Below are 22,920 nucleotides of genomic sequence, written 5' to 3'. Positions count from 1 at the left end.
GATCTCTCTGCATTTTGGGTGAAGGACAAATAAACAAACACGACACAGTGGTACGCCTCAGTATAACGCACACCTGTCAGCCCTGGAATTTACGAACTTGCGTGAACATTAAGGGAAAGATAAGAAAAAATATCCTTGACACAGCACTCGTAGTTGAACATTTTTGAAATTCCTTGTAAGGAAGTGTTCCTCAAGGAAGATGCGTTAAGTATCGTCACCACCACCGCTTTCACTGCTCGTTGGGTGAATATTTCGCCGCGGTTAGGTAAATGTTTGGCAGCAAAACAATGTAATGGAATACCAAAGGATCGAATTCAATTTGAACAATATTTTGCTTTTTACAATAACTCATGCGGTGTCATGGACATAGCTAGAATGCGTCGAGTTCACACGGTGCGCCTGTAAACGAAAAAGGCAAGCAATCACTCAAGGTGGAAATGATACGTTTCGTGGACTAGGCTCGGACTTGCCGTCGAGACAAATATCAATTTGTTAATGATGCCGAGTGCGTGGCAGTTTGGCGTGCGTGCGTGGGGCGGTCGAGGCACCACACGCAAGCGAGGGCGTGGTCGATAAGGCGGAGGGCAAAGGGGAGGGGGCGGCGGAAGGAATCGCCGGGGGAAGGCCCATTCCATCTCCAGCGCACGGAGTCAACGGGTCAGACCGGAACGGAAGCCAACTTCAGGGGTATGTTTTCACGATTTTCACCGCTATCATTTATTTCAATTTGCAAACCGATTAGCCATGCATTGCATGGAAAATAGCGCATCAGGCTCGTACAAACGAATTGGATACAAATTATTAAAGTTTGAAGATCCGCGAACGGTTGTAATTAAGATAAATTATTTTGTAACGGATATACATGTATATTACGGATATGAACGCACGTTGCCAGCATAAAGAAATGTGATGGTCACTTTTCTTTGTCAAAGTCCCTTTGCGCATAACATTCAGGAATTATATAAAGGGTGTTACACGTGAATGACGTAGCTCAATGTGGCGCGTAGTCAGTCTATCGCATCAGTAACAAAACACAAGCCACGGGCACAGTTCTTAAGGTTTCCAGCCACCTTGAAGATCCCGTAACCGCCTTGCACCATGTTCACTCGATTCCAGGGATCTTGTTTCCGATGGAGATGCAGAGTTTACCGCTCGTGGTGCTCCTCGCTGCGCTCCGGCCCGGCGCCGGCGCCTCGCCCGTCGTCGCCATCGGTGGCATCTTCGGGAGCAACGACACAGCCTCCCACTTCCACCAGATCGTGAAGGCAAGTCCGGTGACGGGAGGCCGCCGCACCCGGAGCACATGCCCAGAGTCGCCCAGAGCTGGTGTCTGCAGATTGGCATTCATTTCCCCGCAGATCGCCACGAATGTTTTTAGCGAATGTTTGGGCACGGTTAATTTTTTTAGTATCCTCTTAGCTATGATAATAACTGTCAGCGGAATTTATTTCCTCCAATTGTTCCCCATCTAAGGCGTGGCCCGTCCCGCTTCGCTACAAGTGCCAATGGACTCCATTTCATTCGATTCCTGTCCAGTGTTAAGAAATGGACGCCCTAAAAAGGTGTTCATACGCAATGGCTTGTTCTAATCTATTTTGCTTACAATGTCTTTCAAATAACGTTACAATATATTTTCTAAATGGGAATTTTTATTCGAGATATTTGTAACGTGAAAATAATTCATTAAAAAGCCTTTATTCTAAGGTCCGTCGCTGCTAACAACGCCACAACCCAATTAGGATCTGGCAGACAGCCATTTATTTTTCGACCGTTTTGATCCTTTTGCGACGACTTAATGAACATAAGTTTTTATGTTTTCAGTTGAGAAATAATTTATTTAATGAAATGTAAAAAAATGCAAAGAAAATTAGCATGGATAACTTCGAAATAAAACTTTGTAACTCCACATATATAATATACTTTAATTCAACCTAGGTTTCACTAATTTGTGTCGTGCATGCATAATGTATTTAAGTTTTGCATTTAGTTGTAGAGCATGTTAAATAGGAGGGTGTGCACTGACAATAAATCGTATTAGATATGTATGCTTACATTACTCAATTGCCACTTATGCGACGAAATCAAATAGGAGTTTACAATTGGTATTTAAACAGAATAATACTATTTTGTGTGATGTAATTTTCTTCTCCGCCATGTTATGCCATATTTCTAGTCCAGTCCTTTCATAACGGATACACTCCTCAATTCTGTGTTTTGCGGTGTTCCCTGTTAAGCAAATATGTGATGGGTGGGGGAGGCCGATCACGAAGGAAAAACGCTGCCCGAGACCGACCACTGGACCACGAGCCATTTTCTGCAGAGTGAACGCCTTGCCGCCAAAGCAGCGGAATGGCAGCGGGGAATGGAAGAGGAGGCGTCGCTTCAATCTGTCTCAGCCGATCTCCCTCGTGAAACTCCGCTCACATCATCACCTCAAATGCAAACTTGCTTCGCTTTCGAGTATCGACCAGCAGACCACACCCCCAATGCCAATATAAATAACCGCGTGGTGGACCGCTGCGATTCAGCCCCCCCCTCCCGCCTCCCTCCCCCACTCATGCTGGGCCTCCCTCACAGCGCCTCTGCTTCGATAACTACCGCAAACCATCCACCCTTTCATCCTTCAGGCAATCAAGGGATCTAAAACAATTGACCGCGCATTTACATGCCTACATCCCTCCACTTAAACATTTCGCCCCCTGTTCCCTCATCAACCGTCAATATTTCAAATCTACTACTCCTTCGCCCCCCCTCTCCCCAAAGTTCCTTCCTCCCCTCTTCCCCCCCTCCCCAATGTACACTCAAATACTCTTTCACTGAGGAAGGTACCCGTACCAAGGAATCCTAACGAAGTGGCTGTTCTTTTTCTGTTTTTATTTGTGTTAAGCTTGAGTTTTAAAATACCACTGTTGTCACAACTTTCATGCGTAAATTTTGCGGCATAAAATGGTACTTATTTTGAATCAAGAACAATGGCATGGTAATTTTTTTTAACTATGGAGCTTGATTATAGGAATCTGGGGAATGAGTATTAAACCAAGGAGTATCCTATTGTAAGGGTACCTTAGCGCAGCTCAGGGTCATTTCACCACATTTTCTCGAGAATACTTAAGTTTTAAATTTCCGTCAATCGCCAAAAGTAAGGACTGTAAGAATAAGCGCAACATTTGCTCCGATTGGATTGGCTTGGTCCAATAACATAGAACGAGGCAACAGATTGAACTAGGGAAATAATTTCACCGCCCTTCTACTAATTGCAAATCGTATTACATATTTTTATACCTAAATTATAGAATGAAATGTATTCGTTTTAATGTTCCCCTTTAACACCTATAGTTGCGAGGAATGGTGTAATGTATTCATATCAAATAATTATTTTCCACCGACAGCTACATCGCCCCTTCCCTGCCGAATTTCCCGAAGTGTGGGCAGAGTTTTAACTAGGGCCGGTTCTTTTTCAGGGTCTCCCGAGGACCTCCTTCACGTTCCACTCGTACACCGTGAATTTGGACCCCAACCCGCTGCGCGCCGTGATTGACGCATGCCGACAGCTAATGCCGCACAAGGTGAGGCATTAGGGAGCATTCCCATTGGCACTAGGGAGCTCTCCCGAATAGGTTCAGTCAATCAATAAATGAACAATCGCTTGACATTCATGGAAGAGATTCCGGTCACACTCCGTCTTGCGATAAATCACTGTAAACTAGAAGCATATGGCATGAATAAAAATATCCTGGGTTTGATCTAAGACTTTTTGAATGGTCGGGTACAAAGAGTAGTCATAGATGGAGTTAGCTCACATTCGATAGAAATTACTTCAGGTGTTCCCCAGGGAAGTGTTATCGGACCTCTCTTATTCCTACTTTAGGTTAACGACATACTCTCACTTACCGTAGTACAATGGGGATAATAATACATTTTCAACATCACTGCTAAAGAGACGCACTTCCAATTTATGCAAGAGCTTCAAACTATAATTTAACTTCCACTCCGTGAGTGATTCTTAGCCTCGCTGCTATAATAATTGGGAATACGTTACTAAGTATATCATTAGAACGTTTTACAAATCTAGCTCCTCTACACTGCACTCGATCAAATGCGGCAATTAACCCAACTTCGATCCCACATACTCGCAGCATATTCTAAATGAGGCCTAACCAATGAGAGATAACATAACTCTTTGACCTTTTCATCACATTTACCCAGTTATATTGTTATGAATCCTAATTTTTTGTTAGCTTGTCCACATATTCCCCGTACGTGTTTCACTCAGGAGAGATCGTGAGTGAGGGTAACGCCTAAGTATTTAATTGAGTCTACACATTCCATTTCGGTGTTCCCAATACAGCAGACGTTCGGAAGGGAATTGCTATTTTTCCAAATATTTATTACTACAAGCTTTCATAAGTTTAATTCTAATTGCCAAGTGTTGCACCAGCGTTTTATAGCATGAAATCGGCCATTAAAAATTAAGATGAATCATTTTCCCCCATTAATGGTTGGATTAGACGCCCATACGTAGAGGTTTGTTATTTCCCGATTAAACCTCGAACTTGGTACGCCTTATATTTGAAAGAAAAGGAATAAATGAAGCAAATGAGAATAAAGGCAATTGGAAATTTTGGTTCACTCTAAATCTATTAATGATGACTGTTGCAGTGACAGTCACCTGGCTCTCTTGTCGTCGACCGCTTCGTTTGTTGCACGGTTAGAGGAACAAGGAGTAACGCATTTACCACACTTACCAAACTCCGTATTGCACGACCCCTTCTGCATGGAATTCCTCGCCACATGGATTCCTCTCCCATTATCCGGTGCCATTGACTGGATTAAGGATTTCGCGGAGTTGTCTGCCCGTGAAGTTAAAACTGCGCCCTCGTCGGCACGCTGAGGAACACCCGACAGGGAAGGCGCTTCATGGATCCAATGAAGCAGTCGCTGCAGCCGAAGTCACCCAATCGCCGCTTCTTCTCTGCAGGTGCAAGCCATTTTGTTGTCGGGTTCGGAGTCGTCGTCGTCGTCGGTCGCCGTGTCGCACGCGAGCGCCGCCTGCGACATCCCCGTCATCGGCATTTCGTCTCGCGACGCCGCGCTCTCGGACAAGGTGAGTCGCTCCCGGAAATTCTTTAATTTCAGGACCCGCTATTGTATTTATTTGAATAAAAGACTCTTCGTCGGCAACTTGCCGCCATGACAGGGGGCAGAAGTGAAGCAACGCCTACTCTTGCCGTGCTTCGCAGGGCGTGTTTACCTCGTACCTACGCACCGTGCCCCCGCGGCCGCAACAAGTGGAGGCGTGGCTGCCCCTGCTCCGGCGCCTGGGGTACTCGAGGGTGGCGCTGGTCTACGCGAAGGGGGTCGACGGGAGGGCGGCCCGCGGGAAGCTCGAGGGCGGCCTGCAGGTACGAGGGCCCCTCATCCCCCCACCAAACCAAGCCACTGCGGGCTCCCGATGCGAGAAAGACGAAGGTTCAGCGAAAGGGCAGCCCGTTTCGTTAAATGCTGTTACGACAAAACGAAAAGCGTCACTGAAATGCTTGTGGAGTTGGGGTGGGGATCATTGAAAGAGAGACAATTCAATGCAGGATTGAAATTATTGAATAAATTCAGTTTCGCATGTTTCAGCACCGAGGTCTCGAAAATTATTCGTACTCCTACATGCATTGGTCGCTTGGATCATGCATATAAAATTCGGGAAATAGATGTCAGAACTAGCAGACTCCTTCTTCCCACCGATAGTACGGAGTAGCAACTGTAGGGTTATGCATAGATAGACAATATTTCACTTACCACCCTAAGCGTCTAGGGAATAATTAGTTTTACTTAATTGCATGCAATTTCACTAACCTCGTGTGTTTTGTTATCAGACCCTTCCCGCATGACCGTATGGGAGTGCCACTAAATGAATGTAGTGCTCGTTACAGTACTTGCTGGTTCTGCATTGTCTGTTTTTAAAATTTCCCTTCCATCCCACGTCTCTCTCTGTGGGGGGTTCCTCCCGCTAGCTACATTGTTGGGTCACATTCCCTACTTGTGTCCTTGGGGAGGAGACCGTTTTATGTGGCATGTCCAGGTGGCTGTGGAATTTTGCCTTCTTACTTTTCAAATTTTAGCTTGCATGTTATTGGATTAATTTCTCGTATATATTGGCATACGTGTAAGTTGAAAGGGTTTTTGCATGAATGTATATGCAACTGTGGGTGTAGATTTGCATGGATGTGTTGATTTTGCATCTGGTTTTGTTCTCTTTTACGGGTGGTGACCTAAAACCCCCTGCCACACGCCCTTTCGGGGCATTATGTAGATGTAGATGTGAATCCTACAGTTTCTATCCCGTTTTTTCCGTTGGAAGAAGGAGTAAGTAGGATGTCTAGTAAGAGTGGATGCATTGGAATGGAATTTTGGAGCCCCTCGGAATAACCTTTACCTAGAGAGAATTTTCACCCAAAATATAGCAATGAGACTGCGGAACGCAAAGTGGTAACCACGTATAAAAGCCATTAAAACAAAAAAATATTCAAACCAAGTTTTTAATGCTGAAGCATCGGAGGGTATACACTCCCCAGTGCAATGTTATTTATTTAATGCTTTTCAAGACTAATGTGTGTCCCATTGAATGCAAAATTGTTAATGATTGCCATATTTCTAAGAAAATGTTTGGCAATTAATTTGTTTAACCATTAACATAATATCTGCATTTTACAAAATGTTCACATCAATTATTATAAGAATATGTACTTTCTGGTGAAAGTCAAATGTAAGAGTTGCAACACTATCTATCAGTTTTGATAGAAGTAGTTTATAATCTAATAAAATTGAGACTGATGGGAGTTATGAGCAGTTATATCCAGATAGAGGTTATTTACTTAGTTAGATTTTAAAACAGCTTTTAATGGAGTTCACCACTCCATGTCAAATTAAAACCAATAAAAAAATGTTATGATATTTCTAGTGCTTCTTAACAGAGATTATTTCCGCACTTATCTGAAATACAGGAACGTATGACTTTCCGCATTTATAAAACAGATTTCTCTCTTCCGCATCTACATATATCTGATGAGGATCTTGCAAAGTTTGCAGTTCTACAAGGCCCCGATTTAGGACCGTATCTATCATTAATTTTTATAAATGTATCTGCTTATAGTGAGAGTTACTGTGCTAATTATGCTCAGATGATATTCAAGTGTTTTTCACAGTGGGAACACTAAATGACTAGTTCTAGAAGATTTCAGTGACGTTTTTAAATGGCCCAAAGAAAACACTATATTTAAAAACGAGGAAAATGTTATCATGCGATACAAACCCAGAAGTACGGTAATTAGACTAAAAATTTTGAATATAGAATGGAATGTTTCTCATTGGCTCAAACAGAAAAATAAGAGAACTGGGCTCAACGCTTTATTCGGTGACACTTTTTCCGCCCCAAATAGAGTTAACTTTTTCATTTAAAATATACTCGGTTTCATGAAAAAAGCACGGAAAAAAATGCAATCTGATCTTTTTTAAACATCACATATAATTACTATATAACCTGTAAATCAGAGTACGCTTTAGTAACATGGACTCCTATATTAAGATCAGAATTAAGGCCAAATTGACCTCACGAAAAAATTAACTCCATGGTTCTAAAGTGAAATTAAGACCAAATTTGGCAGCTGAATTAAGTAATGTAAAAATAAAATACTAAACAAATTCACTATCAAGTAGATTAGGCTATACCATGAAAAATATTGCGCTGTAATGAAAAGTATGAAGGGGCATTAATAGAGGGTGAGAGAGGTAGGACGGCAAATAAGGCCTCTCTCTAGGAAGGCAAGGGCCTCTCTTTTGCATCCACGAACCTTCAATACATCCCCCTTGTCCCTTGTCTGGATGGTGCACCCTACTACTCAATACTCATCGCATCATAGTCAATCGCATATAATAGTCAATTTATGGGTCTTTCCCATCATCCTACTATAATCTTTCTGCGGCATTTATCTTTTAGAAAATTTGATATCCTGAAAAGGTGTTTGGGAATGGGGCAGTGTTTGGTCCTCTGCGTTCATCAGAAAACTAACTTTACCGGTTGACTACCCGTTATACTTATTTGAAATACATGACATTTGCAAAAGGCGGGGCATATTTTAATTCGTCGGAATATTTTAAAATTAAATTACCTCGGAAAGACGAATTGTCCACCTTCTGAAATAGGAAAAAAGAGGCATCGGATACGCACTAAATGGGGAGATGTACGTATCTTTGCATCCCACTTATATTCACGTAGGTAAATTATCTCAGAACTGCTGCAGTTAAATTTTAAACTGTATTTTCTGGCATCTACAACGGCTGTGGGACAAATGACTGGGATGGGAAGATGGAGGCAGTGATTGAATTCCAAGCAGGCCTCTCGACCTTGGAGCGGGAGCTGTCGGCATTGAAGAACTTACGATCCAGAGTGATCCTTCTGTACTCGAGGTAAGAATCAATTTGCCCCATTTGATTCATAACTTAGTTCAAATGCTTTGAGCATCTGAGAGCCAAATTATTTCAAACTTAGGATGATAATGAGACATATAACTCCAACTCATTAATCGGATATTTCCGATCTACCATGTCATGGAACGTTTGCCGTAAAACAGCTTCGGTGAAAGCTTGAGTTAAATTTTGAATTTTAAGTAAGATACGGAGCATTTAGAGTTGGGCCAGAGCTGCTGCCACGCCCACTCTGCAGAAGGTAATTCCATGGCTGAGGTCTTCCTGAGATTGAAAATATAAAAGCAGGGAGATGAGCGGAAATGTATTTTCGCCTCTTTAACTTGAACACGATCAGTGCGAAAACCGAGATTTTGTTTGTGTTCAAGAACTATGAGAGCTCTTTAAACGGAAACATATGATAATTTTTTTATCACGTAAAGATTGTTATACTATGCAAAAACAAGAAGTAAAACATTGTATAGTAGTAGAAGGTGAAGTTTTCCATGAAACTCGCATTGCTTTGTTTTAATAAAGGCCTAGCAAATTTAATATTTATTACTTTTGATTCTTGTGGAGAAAGTTATGGTGGCAAGGCCACGTGAGATTTAGAACAAATAAATGTTCAGACCTTTGGGTTCGTGAGTGGATGACGACTGGAATTGAGGCAGGCATTGAATGAATTTTAATCGAATAGATTCATTTCAATTCAATGAAAGCCGGCGTTAATTCCAGCCACCCTTCACTTACGAAGCCGAAGGCCTCAACTGCTACCACCCTTTAGAATTGTTCACTAAGCAGCTTCTCCACAGATTATCTGAGAAAAGCATTTCTGTCAAAATGATGAAACACGATCCAATATTAATATCAGCTTCATTGACAATCTCATTGACAGTTCACCTACGGTTTTCACATTTTAAAATATTCACACCGTTGAAGAGGGCGTCATTTCTTGACGTCGATGGCGTCCACTTCTCGGCTCTTCATCGGTCGAGGTTTGTCTAGCCTGTAAGTGGTTCAAGCAACGAAAACACTGTGCCCAAATCAACGTGGAATGCTTCTTGAATCTCTGTCCCGAGGTTAAAACAAAATTCAATGCACCCGAACTGCTTTCTCTAGCACCTTCATTTTCACCGACACAGGAATTTGTGTACTGATGCGTGACTTTCATATGCCGTCGGGCATATGAAACGCAGTCACACATCAGGGTAGGAGGGGCCAGTTCTTTTCCCTCTGCCGGTTATGGTTTCCCAGGATGATCTGGTATCCGCAAAATCACGTAGCTTGTGTGGAGCTGCAAGTGCCCAGAGACTTGCCCTGGAATCGAATCTGGGGCCCTTCAGCCAGTAGTCCAATCCTCTACCCACTGGACTACCGCGACCCACTTAGTGATATATAAATATATATAATTTATATTTATATTAATAAATATATTTATAGTTATATTTATATATATACTTACTTATGTTTTTATACTTTAATATATGTTTATATACATACATATTTATATACATGTTTTTGCCCGGACCCAGGTTCGATTCCCGGGCAAGCCTCTCTGGGCACCTGTAGCTCCACCCAGGCAATGTGATTTTTCGGGTACCAGGTCCTCCTGGGGAATCATAACCGGCTAAAGGAAAGGAACCGGCCCCCCCTTATTATCCTGATGTGTGAATTTCACGCGTCGTCGGGTGAACTCTACCATCACCTGCCAAACCGACCTTCTAGTTGATTACCGTGTTTATGGTGTTTTTTATGCAATGCTACTAGAGCCTAAATGATTTGTTTTCAAGGGTTAAACTCATTACGATATTTCTCTCAAAAATTCCAAACAAGCGGCATTTGAACAAGAGTCTTCCCACCTGTTACCGTTTAACAAAGCACTTATCCGTTTAGAGATGCCTGATCATCCCCATTTCCCAGCCAGGCCGATGCAGAGGTTGTATTTCGAGACGCGGGCCGGGTGATGCTGGGCGAGGGAGTGGTGTGGCTGGTGGCGGAGGATGCCCTTGGGGCCAAGCAAGTGCCGGTGGGCGCACTGGGCCTCAAGCTAGTTGCTGAAGCCTCTCATGAGGTCTCTCATCTGATGGACGCCATGTGAGTAGCGACTATTTGAAATTAGGAGCGCTGTTTGAAAGATACGTACGTATATTACGCGAGTGAAATCTCTTTTAAGATCATCGCGGGTTAGAAATCTTACGAGTAACTCTCAGATATTACTTAGAAAGTAAGAAAAAGCTCGAGTGATTTCAAATAAAATTATTGCATATTTCCAAATGTTATATCACCCTTGTCAAGCAGGTTGCTTTCTAAAATGTGTCCCTTTAAAAGGTATTATTCATATAATACGAGAACTCGTAGAATAACCGTTTTTGGTGCAATTTGGAACTAATCAACTCATAAGCCACTGCACAGTAGAGTACGCTGCCAATCGGGGACTTGAAACAGAAAACAACAGATTAAGAATTATGTGGACAGCAAGGTTCTAGATTAAAACCCTTACCGCCGAATCGTTTCTCAATCTTCGGCATGAATACTGCAATAAAATTGATTTGCTTGACCATTGCACGTGCCCGCCTATAATTGAATTACATGATATGTTTGCTACACACAATATTATATTTTAAACAGCTGAGATATACTATTACATTAATGTCTTAGCAAACTATGCCGACAATATTAGCGTGCTTTGAGGAAAGTTGTCCTAGTTACGAGCGATTTCTCTATGTACGATTAGAGCGACGTAAAATGTTCCTCTCCAATTTTCCCATTTAACCGTCCATGTAATTCCTAAACCAGAAAAGATACCCGCAATAACTGTCACCACCATTCTGGAAAAACAGACCTCTAATGACTACTCTGTTTGCTGAGGACTTCCGGAGACTAGATATCCCATTCGTCGATGGAGCCAATGCCTTCCTTCGCAGGTCCGTTCTCGACATTGCCTTGGGGGAGCGGCAAGGGTGGCCGCTGGAGGCCGTCGGCCCTGCCTGCGGCGTACCTACCCTGGACACTGCCGCGGGGGAGACCCCAGGAAGGGCGCTGTTCCGGTGAGTATTTTCCTCAGCCCCCCTGTCGCCGCTCCTCACGGTTCGAAGAAGACGCGATCGGAGAATGCGGTTTAACAATGTTCCAAAAGGCATGGAGACGACTTCTACATCGGATGTCTCTTTGACAGAATTGGATCGGGAAGTATCCGTATAAATACATAAATTACAATATCACATCGTGAACGATTTTATTTTGCATAAAGCGCAAGATAAATTCAATCACTTCATCGAAATGATTCAGTAGCAGATACAGGGTTCGTCCGGAAAATAAGTGTACTGAGCTCAGGAAAAAAAAATTATTACACTTTTACATATCTTAAGCTAATATTCCTCAAAATAGGACCCTTGTGAGTCGATACACTTGTTCCAGCGGCGTTCCCATTCCTGGAACGCTCCCGCGAAGGCATCATCGGGAACATCTCGAAGAATCGTCGTCGACCTCTTCTCTGCCCTCCACGAACATCTTGTGCCACCGAAAGATCATGTTTCTGGACATGGCTGACTCCCCGTAAGCCTGGTTAATCATACCGACAGTTTCGGTAGACGATTTCCCAAGCTTTACCGCAAGTTTGATGGAATAACGCTGCTCCAAAAACTTCGGCATCGCGTTCCGTGACGTGGGTCGAGCGTGGAGGTTTGCGTTAACAGAGCTCCTCACTACACCACAGCTCAGAGCCGACTGCCTTTTTCAGCGTCGCTTGCCAACATACTCCCCTCCAATCGCAGCCCGTCAGAGCGGTGCTGGGCGCGCCTGGAGCGGCGGGAAAAAATCAGTACACTTATTTTCCGGACGAACCCTGTATGTCACTTGAAAATTCCAATCAAAACTCAAATAGCGAAGCTCATCTGATCAAGAGGTCTTAGGATTCATGCCATGAGATCATCAATTGAAATATTATGGATCTATCTGACCGATGCTTTTGCTGAATAGCAATCTCCTTCAAGTTAATACGTGCTCTTGTTTCAATTGTAATCACACATTTAAGATGTGACAGCATTAAATGATGAGATTTTGTCAAATTACACGAATAAATTTCACCGTGAGGCAGTACGTATGATTTGAATGGTAAGTGATGATGTGCACTTTTAATGAAATGATCTTCAATATAACGATAATGAGTTCCTTAACTATAGGAAGACAACGAGACTACAAACGGGAATAAACCTTTATTTTGCATACTTTAAGGGATACCCATTATTTCCAAGAATATGACTGGAGCAACTAAAAAAATAATTAGAGCATAACATAAAAAACTCATCAAAATCTTAAGGCGGATTTGCGTCAACTAATACTGACAACAATTGCCCCACAGGGAACCTTAATCCTCCAGAATGACGTGAAACCTTATTCTCCCCCCCCCCCTCCCCCTTCAGGTCGTTGGTGAATGTCTCCATCGATGGGAAGACGGGGCGAGTGTCGTTCGATGAAAACGGTGACCGCAGATACGCCAGCTACGACGTGGTGAACGTGCAGGCGGCCGAGGTCCGAGTGGGGCGTTATTTCTACTCTGCCGTAAGTGCACTCGCGGGCACCCGCGGATGAGTTGCGCCCTCTCACGCCACCGCCCTCGAGTCACCACACCAACACCCTCAAAACCAGCCATTACCACCCACATTATACCACCTCATTGTAGCGCACGGAACGGGTTGTCGATCAAAATTCGCCCGACTCAGTTTTATTTTGACCACTTCAAAATTTGCCACGTATATTTCAGGAGAACGACCAAATGGAACTTACAATTGAGGAGGAAAGTATAATATGGCCGGGACAGCATCGCAGGAAGCCAAAAGGGATCGTCATACCGACCCATCTCAAGGTAAGCAAATTAGGAAACTCGTGGTTTGATGGAGTGAATTTTGTCGTCATTTTGGATAATCGCAAAGAGACCTTGGTGTTTGGTATTAAGGTGTAAAGGAAGGCGTCGTCTATAGTGAGTATCATGGTGTTCGTGAGATGATGGGAAGTATGGTGGAGTTTAGAAGCTCGAGGAAATGACATTTTTTGGATAAAGGAAGGGTGAACAGACAATCAGTTGGAGGTACGTAGGGATTGAAAAACGTGGAGATGAGTTCAGTTCGCGTGGTTCGGGAGGAGGGAATTGGGCAGCAATGAACATGTGCGTTTTAGGAAGGATGTAAAGGCAATGGGTGTGAGGAAGTAAGGTAGGTGATGAGTGTAGACGTTCGTGTAGCTTATTCTCCGATGGGCCGTTGACTTATATTTGCATTGAGGTCGAAGATGGAAGTTGTGAAAATACATGTCTATGTCTTAAAAAAGCTTCCCCATGGACTACAACCTTGGCGTGGTGGAAGGGCTTGTGCGTTCCAATGACCCATAGAGCACTACTAGCGGAGCAATAATATTTGCTCCTGGTAGGGTCACCCATGCCAGATAGGTCGAAGGTTAGGAGCCAGACGAAAGGTAGTCCACGCAGCGTCTGTTCCTCAGTGAGGCGGCTGCAATGGCGTATGACCCCTGTGGTGCGGTCATTGAGAAATGGTGTCACGTTAAAACACTATATAAGAAGGCAGCGGGAAACCACGTTACTTATTACTACCAAGACTTTTATAATGACCGTAGAAAGAAAATGATTCCTGGCAAATACGAGACTCGGCTCAATCGGCCGTGTGTCGTGCCCGGCAGCGGAAGAGACAAGGCTTCCGCGGTCGTCATCCCACGAAGTCGTTGAAAAGGAAAACCGATAGCAGCAGCAAAGAGTACGACGAACCAGTTAGAGGAATGTTAGGACGACGTTGAGGATTCTGAAGATAGAAATAAGAAAGTGTTAGAGAGAAAGAGGAGAAGCAGATGTTTTAGGGCTGTTAGAGGTGAGAGGGAAAGATAGCGAGGATATATGTATGTATATATATATATACAGGTATATATATATATATATGTATATGTATATATATATGTATATATATATATATATATGTATATGTATATGTATATGTATATGTATATGTATATGTATATATATATACATATATATATATATATATATATATATATCTCTGTGTGTATGTGCATATATATATCCTCATTCATATAGAAACCGATATAAGGAAAAGGGATAGGAAAACATATAAAGGACGAACACAGTGGAGGTGGGGAAGGCGGAATCAGCCAAATCGCGTGTAAAACAATTTCGAAGGGGGATAGGTTGCTTAAAGCATTGCAAATCTCCGTGTAAATTACGCTTACTGGATAGCTCAAGCAGTTTAGCTCATCCGACAAGTGGAAAGATCCGGAGTTCAAGTCCCGGTCCAGGAAATATTTTACACTAGTGATATTTTTGATCCCGCCTTCCCTACTTCTATTGTGTTCGTCCTTTCTAAGTGTTCATAACCCTTTTTCTTATATCTATTTCTATGTGACTGAGTATATGTTCGCCGTTTGGCGGGATTTCGTGTTTGAATATATAAATAGATATGAATATATAAAAAACACAGTAATCAACCCGAAGGTCGGTTTATTAGGTGATGGTAGAAATCACCCAGTACTAAGCCCTATACGGCGTGTGAAATTCACACATCAGGGTAGGGGGGCCAGTTCCTTTCCATGTGCCGGTTATGGTTTCCCAGGAAGACCTGGTACCCGAAAAATCACTTTTAGCTTGGGTAGAGCTGCAGGTGCCCAGAGTGCCTTGCCCGGGAATCGAACCCGGGACCCTCCGGTCAGCAGTCCAACGCTCTACCGCGACCCACATATGAATATACATATATATATATATGAATATATATATGAATATATATATATATATGTATATATATATGAATATATATATTTATATGAATATATATATATATATATATATATATATATATATATATATATATATATATGTTTTATTTATATAGTGAGATGGAAGGATAGCAGGGATTACTCGAGTGATAATTATACAGGTAGAATAATATACAGCGGCGTGGACGAGAGCAAACGAGGTGTTGCAATAGTATTAAATAAAGAGGTAGGAAGAAGCGTAGTCAACAAAAGCTTTTTCGAAATCTACGAAACAGGCGAATACCTCCTGGTCTGTTGCTAAGAGCCCCCTCCACCTTACCCTGCCAGGCAGACCCCCCTCCACCGCTCCGTTCGCGCTAGAGAAAATCAGTCCTACCACTTTTGGGTGCGACCCTGTTCATACATATATATGTTTATATATATATATATATATATATATATATATATATATAGATGGGTATGTAATATATTGTATTACATTGTCGTATTGTATTGTATTCTCGTCATTGAATATAAATAATTGCCCAAAATTCGGAAGTATAATGATTTTATGACATTTATGCTTCTCTTCTCCCGTTTCCGACGACAAATCTTCACTCTTTTACAGGTGCTGATGATCGAAGAAAACCCTTTCGTTTACGTCCGCAAAGTTTATTTAGAACCTGTTGCCGTATCCCTAGGCGTCAATCGGCAAGGGGAAGAGGGAGCGTCACGTCTAGGGCGAGACTGCAGCACCGACGAAGTGCCCTGCCCTCCATCCAGGGACACCACTCCCCCTGGTACGTCACCTATTCCTCACTAGTGGTTCGACTCCGCCATCCACTTCCTTGTCCGATCAAAGCGCTCGACTGCCGTCACCTCCTTTCTTTGACCCTTCACCCGCCTCCCTCCCCTCCCCGAAGAACACCCGCCTCCTCCTCCTGTCTCTCTCTTGCATTTACTTTCCCTAGCTATCGATTCATCCGCCTCCAGCGCCTTGCTCCTGAATCCCTCGCCCTCTGTCGTCCCGTGTGTCCAATGACCCGTTTCTCGGCTCTGCGCGTCAATACTCCACGTGCATGCAGTTTCGTAAGCACTGCTTTCTTATCCGGGACAGTAGTATCTATCTCAGGTATCGCATTGTAATGGCTGGAATTGTGTGCACTTCATTATGCTAAATTTAGGTTTCAATTAAAAGGCAATGCCAAGTTTATGCAAGTAATAAAATAACGATGCCACAACACACAAATGCCTACTCCTACCTACAATAATTCTTGCTTATGAATAAATTTCAGGAAAAGGAATCCAAGAGAAGTACTGCTGTGCAGGATACTGCGTCGATATCCTAAAAGAGCTCTCGAGGAAATTAAACTTCACCTATAGTTTGTCACTCACACCGGATGGACAATACGGCACTTACGTCATGAAAAACACGACGGGTGAGCTTTACATACATATAAGGGGAATATTTATTCTCATCATTATTTAATACATCCCAATTTGCTCTCTTAGTTTCATGCAGAATATTTTGAAAAAAAACTTCATCACTCACAAAAATTGATGAGTTTCCCTTATGCAACCCAATGGCAGCATGAGGAAACCGTTCCTCACTTCCTGCTGCAAGTGCTTATTTTCCTTCAGTTCGCTGAGGAGGGCCGCTCTGAGGCTGAAATACGCGATCATCCGACGACGCACACTCTCGTATTTCCTTGTTTTTTTATATCCCTTGAATTTGTTCAATTTGAGTAATATTCTCCCAGTATCTACGCCCTCTTTGAGTGAGTGTTTGTGAGTGTGTCTGTTCTGTGCTTGTCCTTGGCTCGGAATTAATTTCCCTAGCATATATCACGGATAGTGTGAATGTGTTCATACACAGTATCAGGTACCTTAAACAGATTTCCTTTGACCCTGTGAATGATTCCAATTGGGTTTGAGTGTGAGTGCCTTTTTTAGCTCACTGGTGAGAAGTAACATTCCCGCAAACCACTACAGTAGGGTATTCAGGTTGAGAGGTTGCGGTCGGTCACTGTCGTGGAATTTCTTCTCCCGCAAATCATCACAGCAAATTTAAAGTGTTCTTTTTTGGGACGAGTGGTGCTAATTTATGACGGCCATAGGAAATTTAATTTTAACTTGTTAATCTTAAAATAAATCCTAATTTTGTCTTCTCTTGTCCACATATTCCCCATATGTGTTTTACCAAGGAGAAGTCGTGGGTGAGGGTAATGCCTAGGTATTTAATTGAGTCTACACATTCCATTTCGCTGTTCCTGATGCAATAGGCGTTCGGGAGGGAATTACACTTTCCAAAAATTCATCACTACACCTCTTTAAATCTAATTCCAATTTCCAAGTGTCACATCAACACTGTAAATAATTTAGATCATCTTTAAAATATACTTCATCCTCAGGGTTACGGATATCTCCGTAAAACAGTGCATAGTCGGCAATTAGACGCATTTTACTATTTACCATGGAGTGCATGCGATTAACGTGATGAATGAATAAAAGAGGTCCGATAACATTACCCTGGGGAACACCTAGGGTGACTTCTACTGGATTAGAGCGATATCCATCTATGAAAACTCTTCATACCCGACCATTCAAAAAGTCGAAAATTCATCCCAGGATATATTTACATACGTATGCCAGATGTTTTCAGTCTTGCCAGTAGTTTACTGTAATATTATCTGTAGAATAATGAGAATATTGACATTAAAATGGCAGAAGGTGCCAGATAACTTATGGCTGCTTTTGAAAACGAGAATGCTGCGAAACAAAATTTGAAATATCCAACTGTAAAGCCTAACTATAAGAACAGCTCATAGTGTATTTCGGGTGATTGAATATTTTTAAAGCATATGACTCCCATGACCGCGGTGTGTACTTAATGGGAGTTTTGGCTATTAAATGTTGTATTATGCCGGCAAATGAGAGGATCACGCTTCACGGAAGTCACGACGAAACAGTGCGCTCAGGAGCTTACGGACCCTCACCTCTATGGTGATGAATTAGATTTTATGACTCTTGGCTTGCGGAAACTTCTGCTACGCCCGACGCGGTAGATAGAGAGAGATACCTCCGCCCATTGGACGCCGGCGATTTCAGTTACTGTACTCGATCTAGAGTAATGAAGTGTATTGTGTAGACATTGATAGTGAATTAAATGAAATTTTTTGAAACAAAGTCCCAGGCAATTCTTAGATAATATCTTCTTCATAATTTAGTTATAATCCGACTCAAAATATATACTTATATGTATGTAATAAGGGAGGATGGATAAACTGTCGCAAGTGGGTGAAATGAGAAAAGATAAAGACGTCTTTCGGCATGAAAAACCTTTCATGTGTTGGGTTCAATGCAATTGACTCAATGTAATGTATTTCCCAATTTAAATGCAAAGCAATACTTTGGCATTATCTCTGTAAAATATTCAGCATTACATATGAACTAATAACAATAATATTACTTTTTTAGTAAATAAATATTAATGAATATTCTTCGCCCTGTATGGATGATTCGCCGTATGGAATGAAGCCGGATGCAAAAAACAGTGGACTGGAATGATAGGAGAGATCGTGGCGGAGAGAGGCGACATGATCGTCGCACCTCTGACCATAAATCCCGAGCGATCAGAGTTCATCGAATTCAGCAAACCCTTCAAATACCAAGGAATAACAATACTCGAAAGAAAGGTGAGCGCCACTCGATCGCTTTCATTTAATTTTTATTGTTCAAAATTCGCAACAGCCGACTTAAGAATAACAGTAAAATGAAATGTCGAAAGGGAAAACTTGCTACACAGAGATACATCTGTGCGTTTCATGCCATTAAAAGTCATTAAGATGACTGCTGTTTGGCACTAAAGCGTAATTATTGAGAGAGTAAGTGAATGGACCATGGACCTAAGTGATTTCTAATGAAGAAGTAAAGGAGGGGAAGAGAATGGGGGTGAATGCGGTCAGTGAGGGAGTAGGATTATCAAAGGAACCGGGGAAGGGTTTGGAAGGGGGAGGGAAACGGCGAGGATAGAAAGGGATCAAGTCGGGGAGGGGAGGGGAGGGGGTGTGCTATTAACGGAGGCGAATGCCTAACACTGGTTACGTCATTCGGGAGGGATAATAACTACCCCTGGAGAATACACTAAACATCAAAATATTAAGTCGTTACAAAAATTTAATTTTATAATTTTTTCAGAATACTAGTAAAATTTTAGGTCTAACACAACTTTTGTAAAAAGTCTCAATCGAATAAACGTAGTGTAAAGGAAGACTCGCAGTCTTCATAAACAGTGTCTCATGCCTCCCATATCATGATGGTTGAGTTTAACTAGTACTAAGCCCGAGGGCAGAGAAAGACGTCAATTGCCATTTGTAGGGTTAAAAAAAATGCAGAGCATCGCTGGTAAAAGTGTATCGACTAAAAAGAGACTTTGTTGAAAAATGTAAATTGATGTAGAAAAAAAATCTCTCGCCTATTTATTAGGTCGGACGCGTTTCAGACTACCTTCGTATACACGCACGTGTATATATATATATGCTTTCGTAGACGTAACACGGAAGTGCCGAATAGTACAATACACAGTAACACACAATATAGAAACACAAAAAAAGAACACTCACACGTATTTTCTTGATATTTCGACGGAAACAATCCGTCTTCCTCTGAAGATATAGAAGAAATGATGGATTTATCATTACTTCTATATCTTCAGAGGAAGACGGATTGTTTCCGTCGAAATATCAAGAAAATACGTGTGAGTGTTCTTTTTTTGTGTTTCTATATTGTGTGTTACTGTGTATTGTACTATATATATATATATATATATATATATATATATATATATATATATATACACCAAATAGAAAGGCTTAGGAAGAAACATTTTCTTGGGTAATCTCAGATATCAACTTAATGAAAAATGATGTTCTATCATTTTCCAATTAAAGTTTTTATTTTTTCTTCATTCTAGTTAAAATGGGGAAAAATCAGATTTAGAAACTCCGCAAACATTAATTTTTCCTCTTTTTGTAAGTGAAAGAGGGCAAAATTGTTTATCCGCCAACAGCCCTCCCGGTCTTCCAGCCTGGTGTCGTTCCTCCAGCCGTTTGACAACACGCTCTGGATGCTCGTGCTGGCCTGTGTTCACATCGTGGCGCTCGTTCTCTGCCTCATGGACCGATTCTCCCCATTCAGCAGATACAAGTCCATTCCACCACCCTCAACGGAGGATCCCCCGGCAATGGGTGAGCGCGGGAAAATCCATTCATCACTGATTCCCACCACATGGGTTCACTCATACGATTCACGAGTCCAATACTTTCAATTTCAAGATTGAATGCAATCACAATCGTCTTTTAAATTACATAATCGTGAAACAATTGACAAATTTCAAACCGGTTCTACAGAAACAAATTTTGGAAGAGCTTTCTTGAACTTATGCGTTTATCAAATGAAATTCTTCTCCTCAAGAATGCACAACTTTTCACGTTTCCTAAACAGGTGATCTGTCATGCTTGCTCTCATTAAAAAGAGACGTTTCAGGCGTGATATGGCGGAATATCATGATTAATTAAAAATTGGCAATATTCCGCAAAATAAAATTTAAATAGACCGGTTTTTAAAATTTATTACTCTGATTGGTAGTCAGACTATGTTTACGCTAGCCTTTTTTTCATTTCTAGACAAGCTCATTCAATTCAATTTATATGATTTATGCCCACATCATTTCAATTTCACAGACTATTGCGCAGAGCAGTTGTTATTACTCTTTGATGGATGACTAACTAATGCTTAATCATAAGCTTTAGTCACTTGAAAAGTTCAGGACCTACAGCTTCCTTACTGCCGCTATCCCTTCCAGTCCTCTTAGTAATGACCTAATTACTACAATGGTATCACGTGTGCCTCTAGCCTTTCCGAGCCCAAACGAATCATGGCATAAAAATCATTTTCTCTCTTCTAAATCTCCTCTTTGATGATCCTAAGCACCAATTTAGGTGCTTGCGAAATTAGGTTTATTGAGCGATCTTTCCCTTTTGTGATATGGATAAATAACACTGATTGAAGGAGTTCTCCCGGCCAAATTCTTTCCTTCTAAATGCTACAAACCTCTCCATAAATATTCATCTCTCTGGTATTCTAAAAACCTTGAGTAGTTCCGCGGAAATGTAACCTAGATACTCATGCTTTTATTTGATCTTCTGTCTCGCCATCAAGTATGCTTGGGCCAAACCTATCCTCATCCTTGCCATTTTCTGTTTCTATTTCTAAGCTTACAGGTCAAATGTGTCTTTACCATTCAATTGTTATATTAACGTGTATTCCTTCCATCTCTCTTGAATCTTCCCTTGTTAAAATAATGACTTCCCTGACTTCTCTTTGATTGATTGAATAGCTTTTTTCTTCTTATCCCCTGACAGAATTTTCACCTTCCTGTACAGCGAACCTATTTCACTCTTCCTCCTTCAATATGTGAGGCAAACTTCAATTTTTGGAGTGTTTAGCAATTATGCTAAATTCTTTGGGCAACGAAAGTACATTCACCAGAAATGTAATATATGAGATAAAGAAAAAAGTTACACACCAGTTAAAATTAATTTAAATATTTTCGATAAACATGCTGTGTACACGAAAATACAATTGTTTGTAGCCACTAGACAGGGCATGCTGGAACATCTAAGTAAGAGTAATGCTCCATATTAATATGGCAGTTACCGTTTAGTCCGTTTTCCTGCCTCATCGTCGGCTGAAAAATTGCTCGTCTAAACAAGCGTCAACACACTCTTCGCTCCGCCCATTGACCGATTCATGTGGGCTGCTCCCAATGGTTGCCACTTTAGGGGCGCTCAATGAATGAGGTCTCTCGCCTCTGTTCTCCAGGGATTGCAGCGAAGCGCGGTAGCTGCACGACGACAGTGGAGGCGTACGCCGAGGAAGACGCCCTCAACCTTTCGAGCGCCATTTGGTTCGCCTGGGGAGTCCTCCTCAACAGTGGCATCGGAGAAGGTAACGAAGGGACGTCGAAGGTGACTCGTGAAACAACACACTCAAAAATTATGAAAAAAAATTCCCAAACGAAGGAGTGAGAGCGACTGGCTCATAATTATGACAGGCGGCAATCCAGTATAGCCATGGAATGATAATAACCATAATATTTCAATAGCCAATGTAGACGAATAAAGGAGTCAAAAACCGATATTTTCGTCATCAAAGACCATTAACGAAAAGATATAAGCCAAGACGCCATGCGGACGCAAAAACCCTACAGCGGTCAGCGCATGAAAATTATTTTACTTAGAAATACTGCATTAACCAGGGATATCCAAAGAGGAAGGGCCGTTTTCTTATATTAAAATGTTGATGGTTCAGAACAAATTTATGCGAATGCAATGCCATCTATTGATTGTGTCCTAAGTCACTGGAATTATTATGTTGATTCAGCAGTCGTTTGACTGTTGGTGAATGCAGATAATTATGTCCGCGAAAATGGCTGTTCCCGCCAGTTGCGAAGAGCGTGCTGCGATTTCATTTTGAGGTGCAATAGGCTGGTCATCAGCTGCCCCAATTCATCGGGGGTGGTGCCTAGATTATGACCCTACAGTAACGAGTGGAGGAAAGACTTTCATTAAATTAGGCTATAAAAATATCACAAAAAGTCAAAATCAAGTTCTAAGTACACAGATATTAAAGAAC

At 41.8% G+C, this 22,920-nt stretch overlaps 2 protein-coding genes across 2 annotated transcripts in view; both read left to right on the top strand.

The window, feature by feature from the left end:
- The first annotated feature begins 1,130 nt into the window (after positions 1–1,130).
- Positions 1,131–5,564, top strand: LOC139685450 (glutamate [NMDA] receptor subunit 1-like). Its single transcript, XM_071582471.1, has 4 exons — positions 1,131–1,265; positions 3,462–3,566; positions 4,979–5,104; positions 5,241–5,564. The coding sequence occupies exons 1-4, from the start codon at positions 1,131–1,133 to the stop codon at positions 5,562–5,564; spliced, it is 690 nt and encodes a 229-aa protein (XP_071438572.1).
- A 10,295-nt stretch (positions 5,565–15,859) lies between these two features.
- LOC139685449 (glutamate [NMDA] receptor subunit 1-like) overlaps positions 15,860–22,920 on the top strand; it is a 38,158-nt gene continuing 31,097 nt past the window's right edge. Inside the window, exons 1-5 of the mRNA XM_071582470.1 lie at positions 15,860–16,025; positions 16,521–16,664; positions 18,763–18,920; positions 20,294–20,430; positions 22,130–22,233. Coding sequence (XP_071438571.1) covers positions 15,860–16,025; positions 16,521–16,664; positions 18,763–18,920; positions 20,294–20,430; positions 22,130–22,233 — 709 coding nt within the window. The remainder of the gene's footprint in view (positions 16,026–16,520; positions 16,665–18,762; positions 18,921–20,293; positions 20,431–22,129; positions 22,234–22,920) is intronic.

The sequence above is a fragment of the Hetaerina americana genome, unplaced genomic scaffold, assembly GCF_022747635.1.
Source record: "Hetaerina americana unplaced genomic scaffold, ioHetAmer1.1.p SCAF_112, whole genome shotgun sequence".
NCBI classification, from domain to species: Eukaryota; Metazoa; Arthropoda; class Insecta; order Odonata; family Calopterygidae; genus Hetaerina; species Hetaerina americana.
Note: the sequence above shows the minus strand (reverse complement) of the source record. Positions and strands in the feature narration are given on the sequence as shown.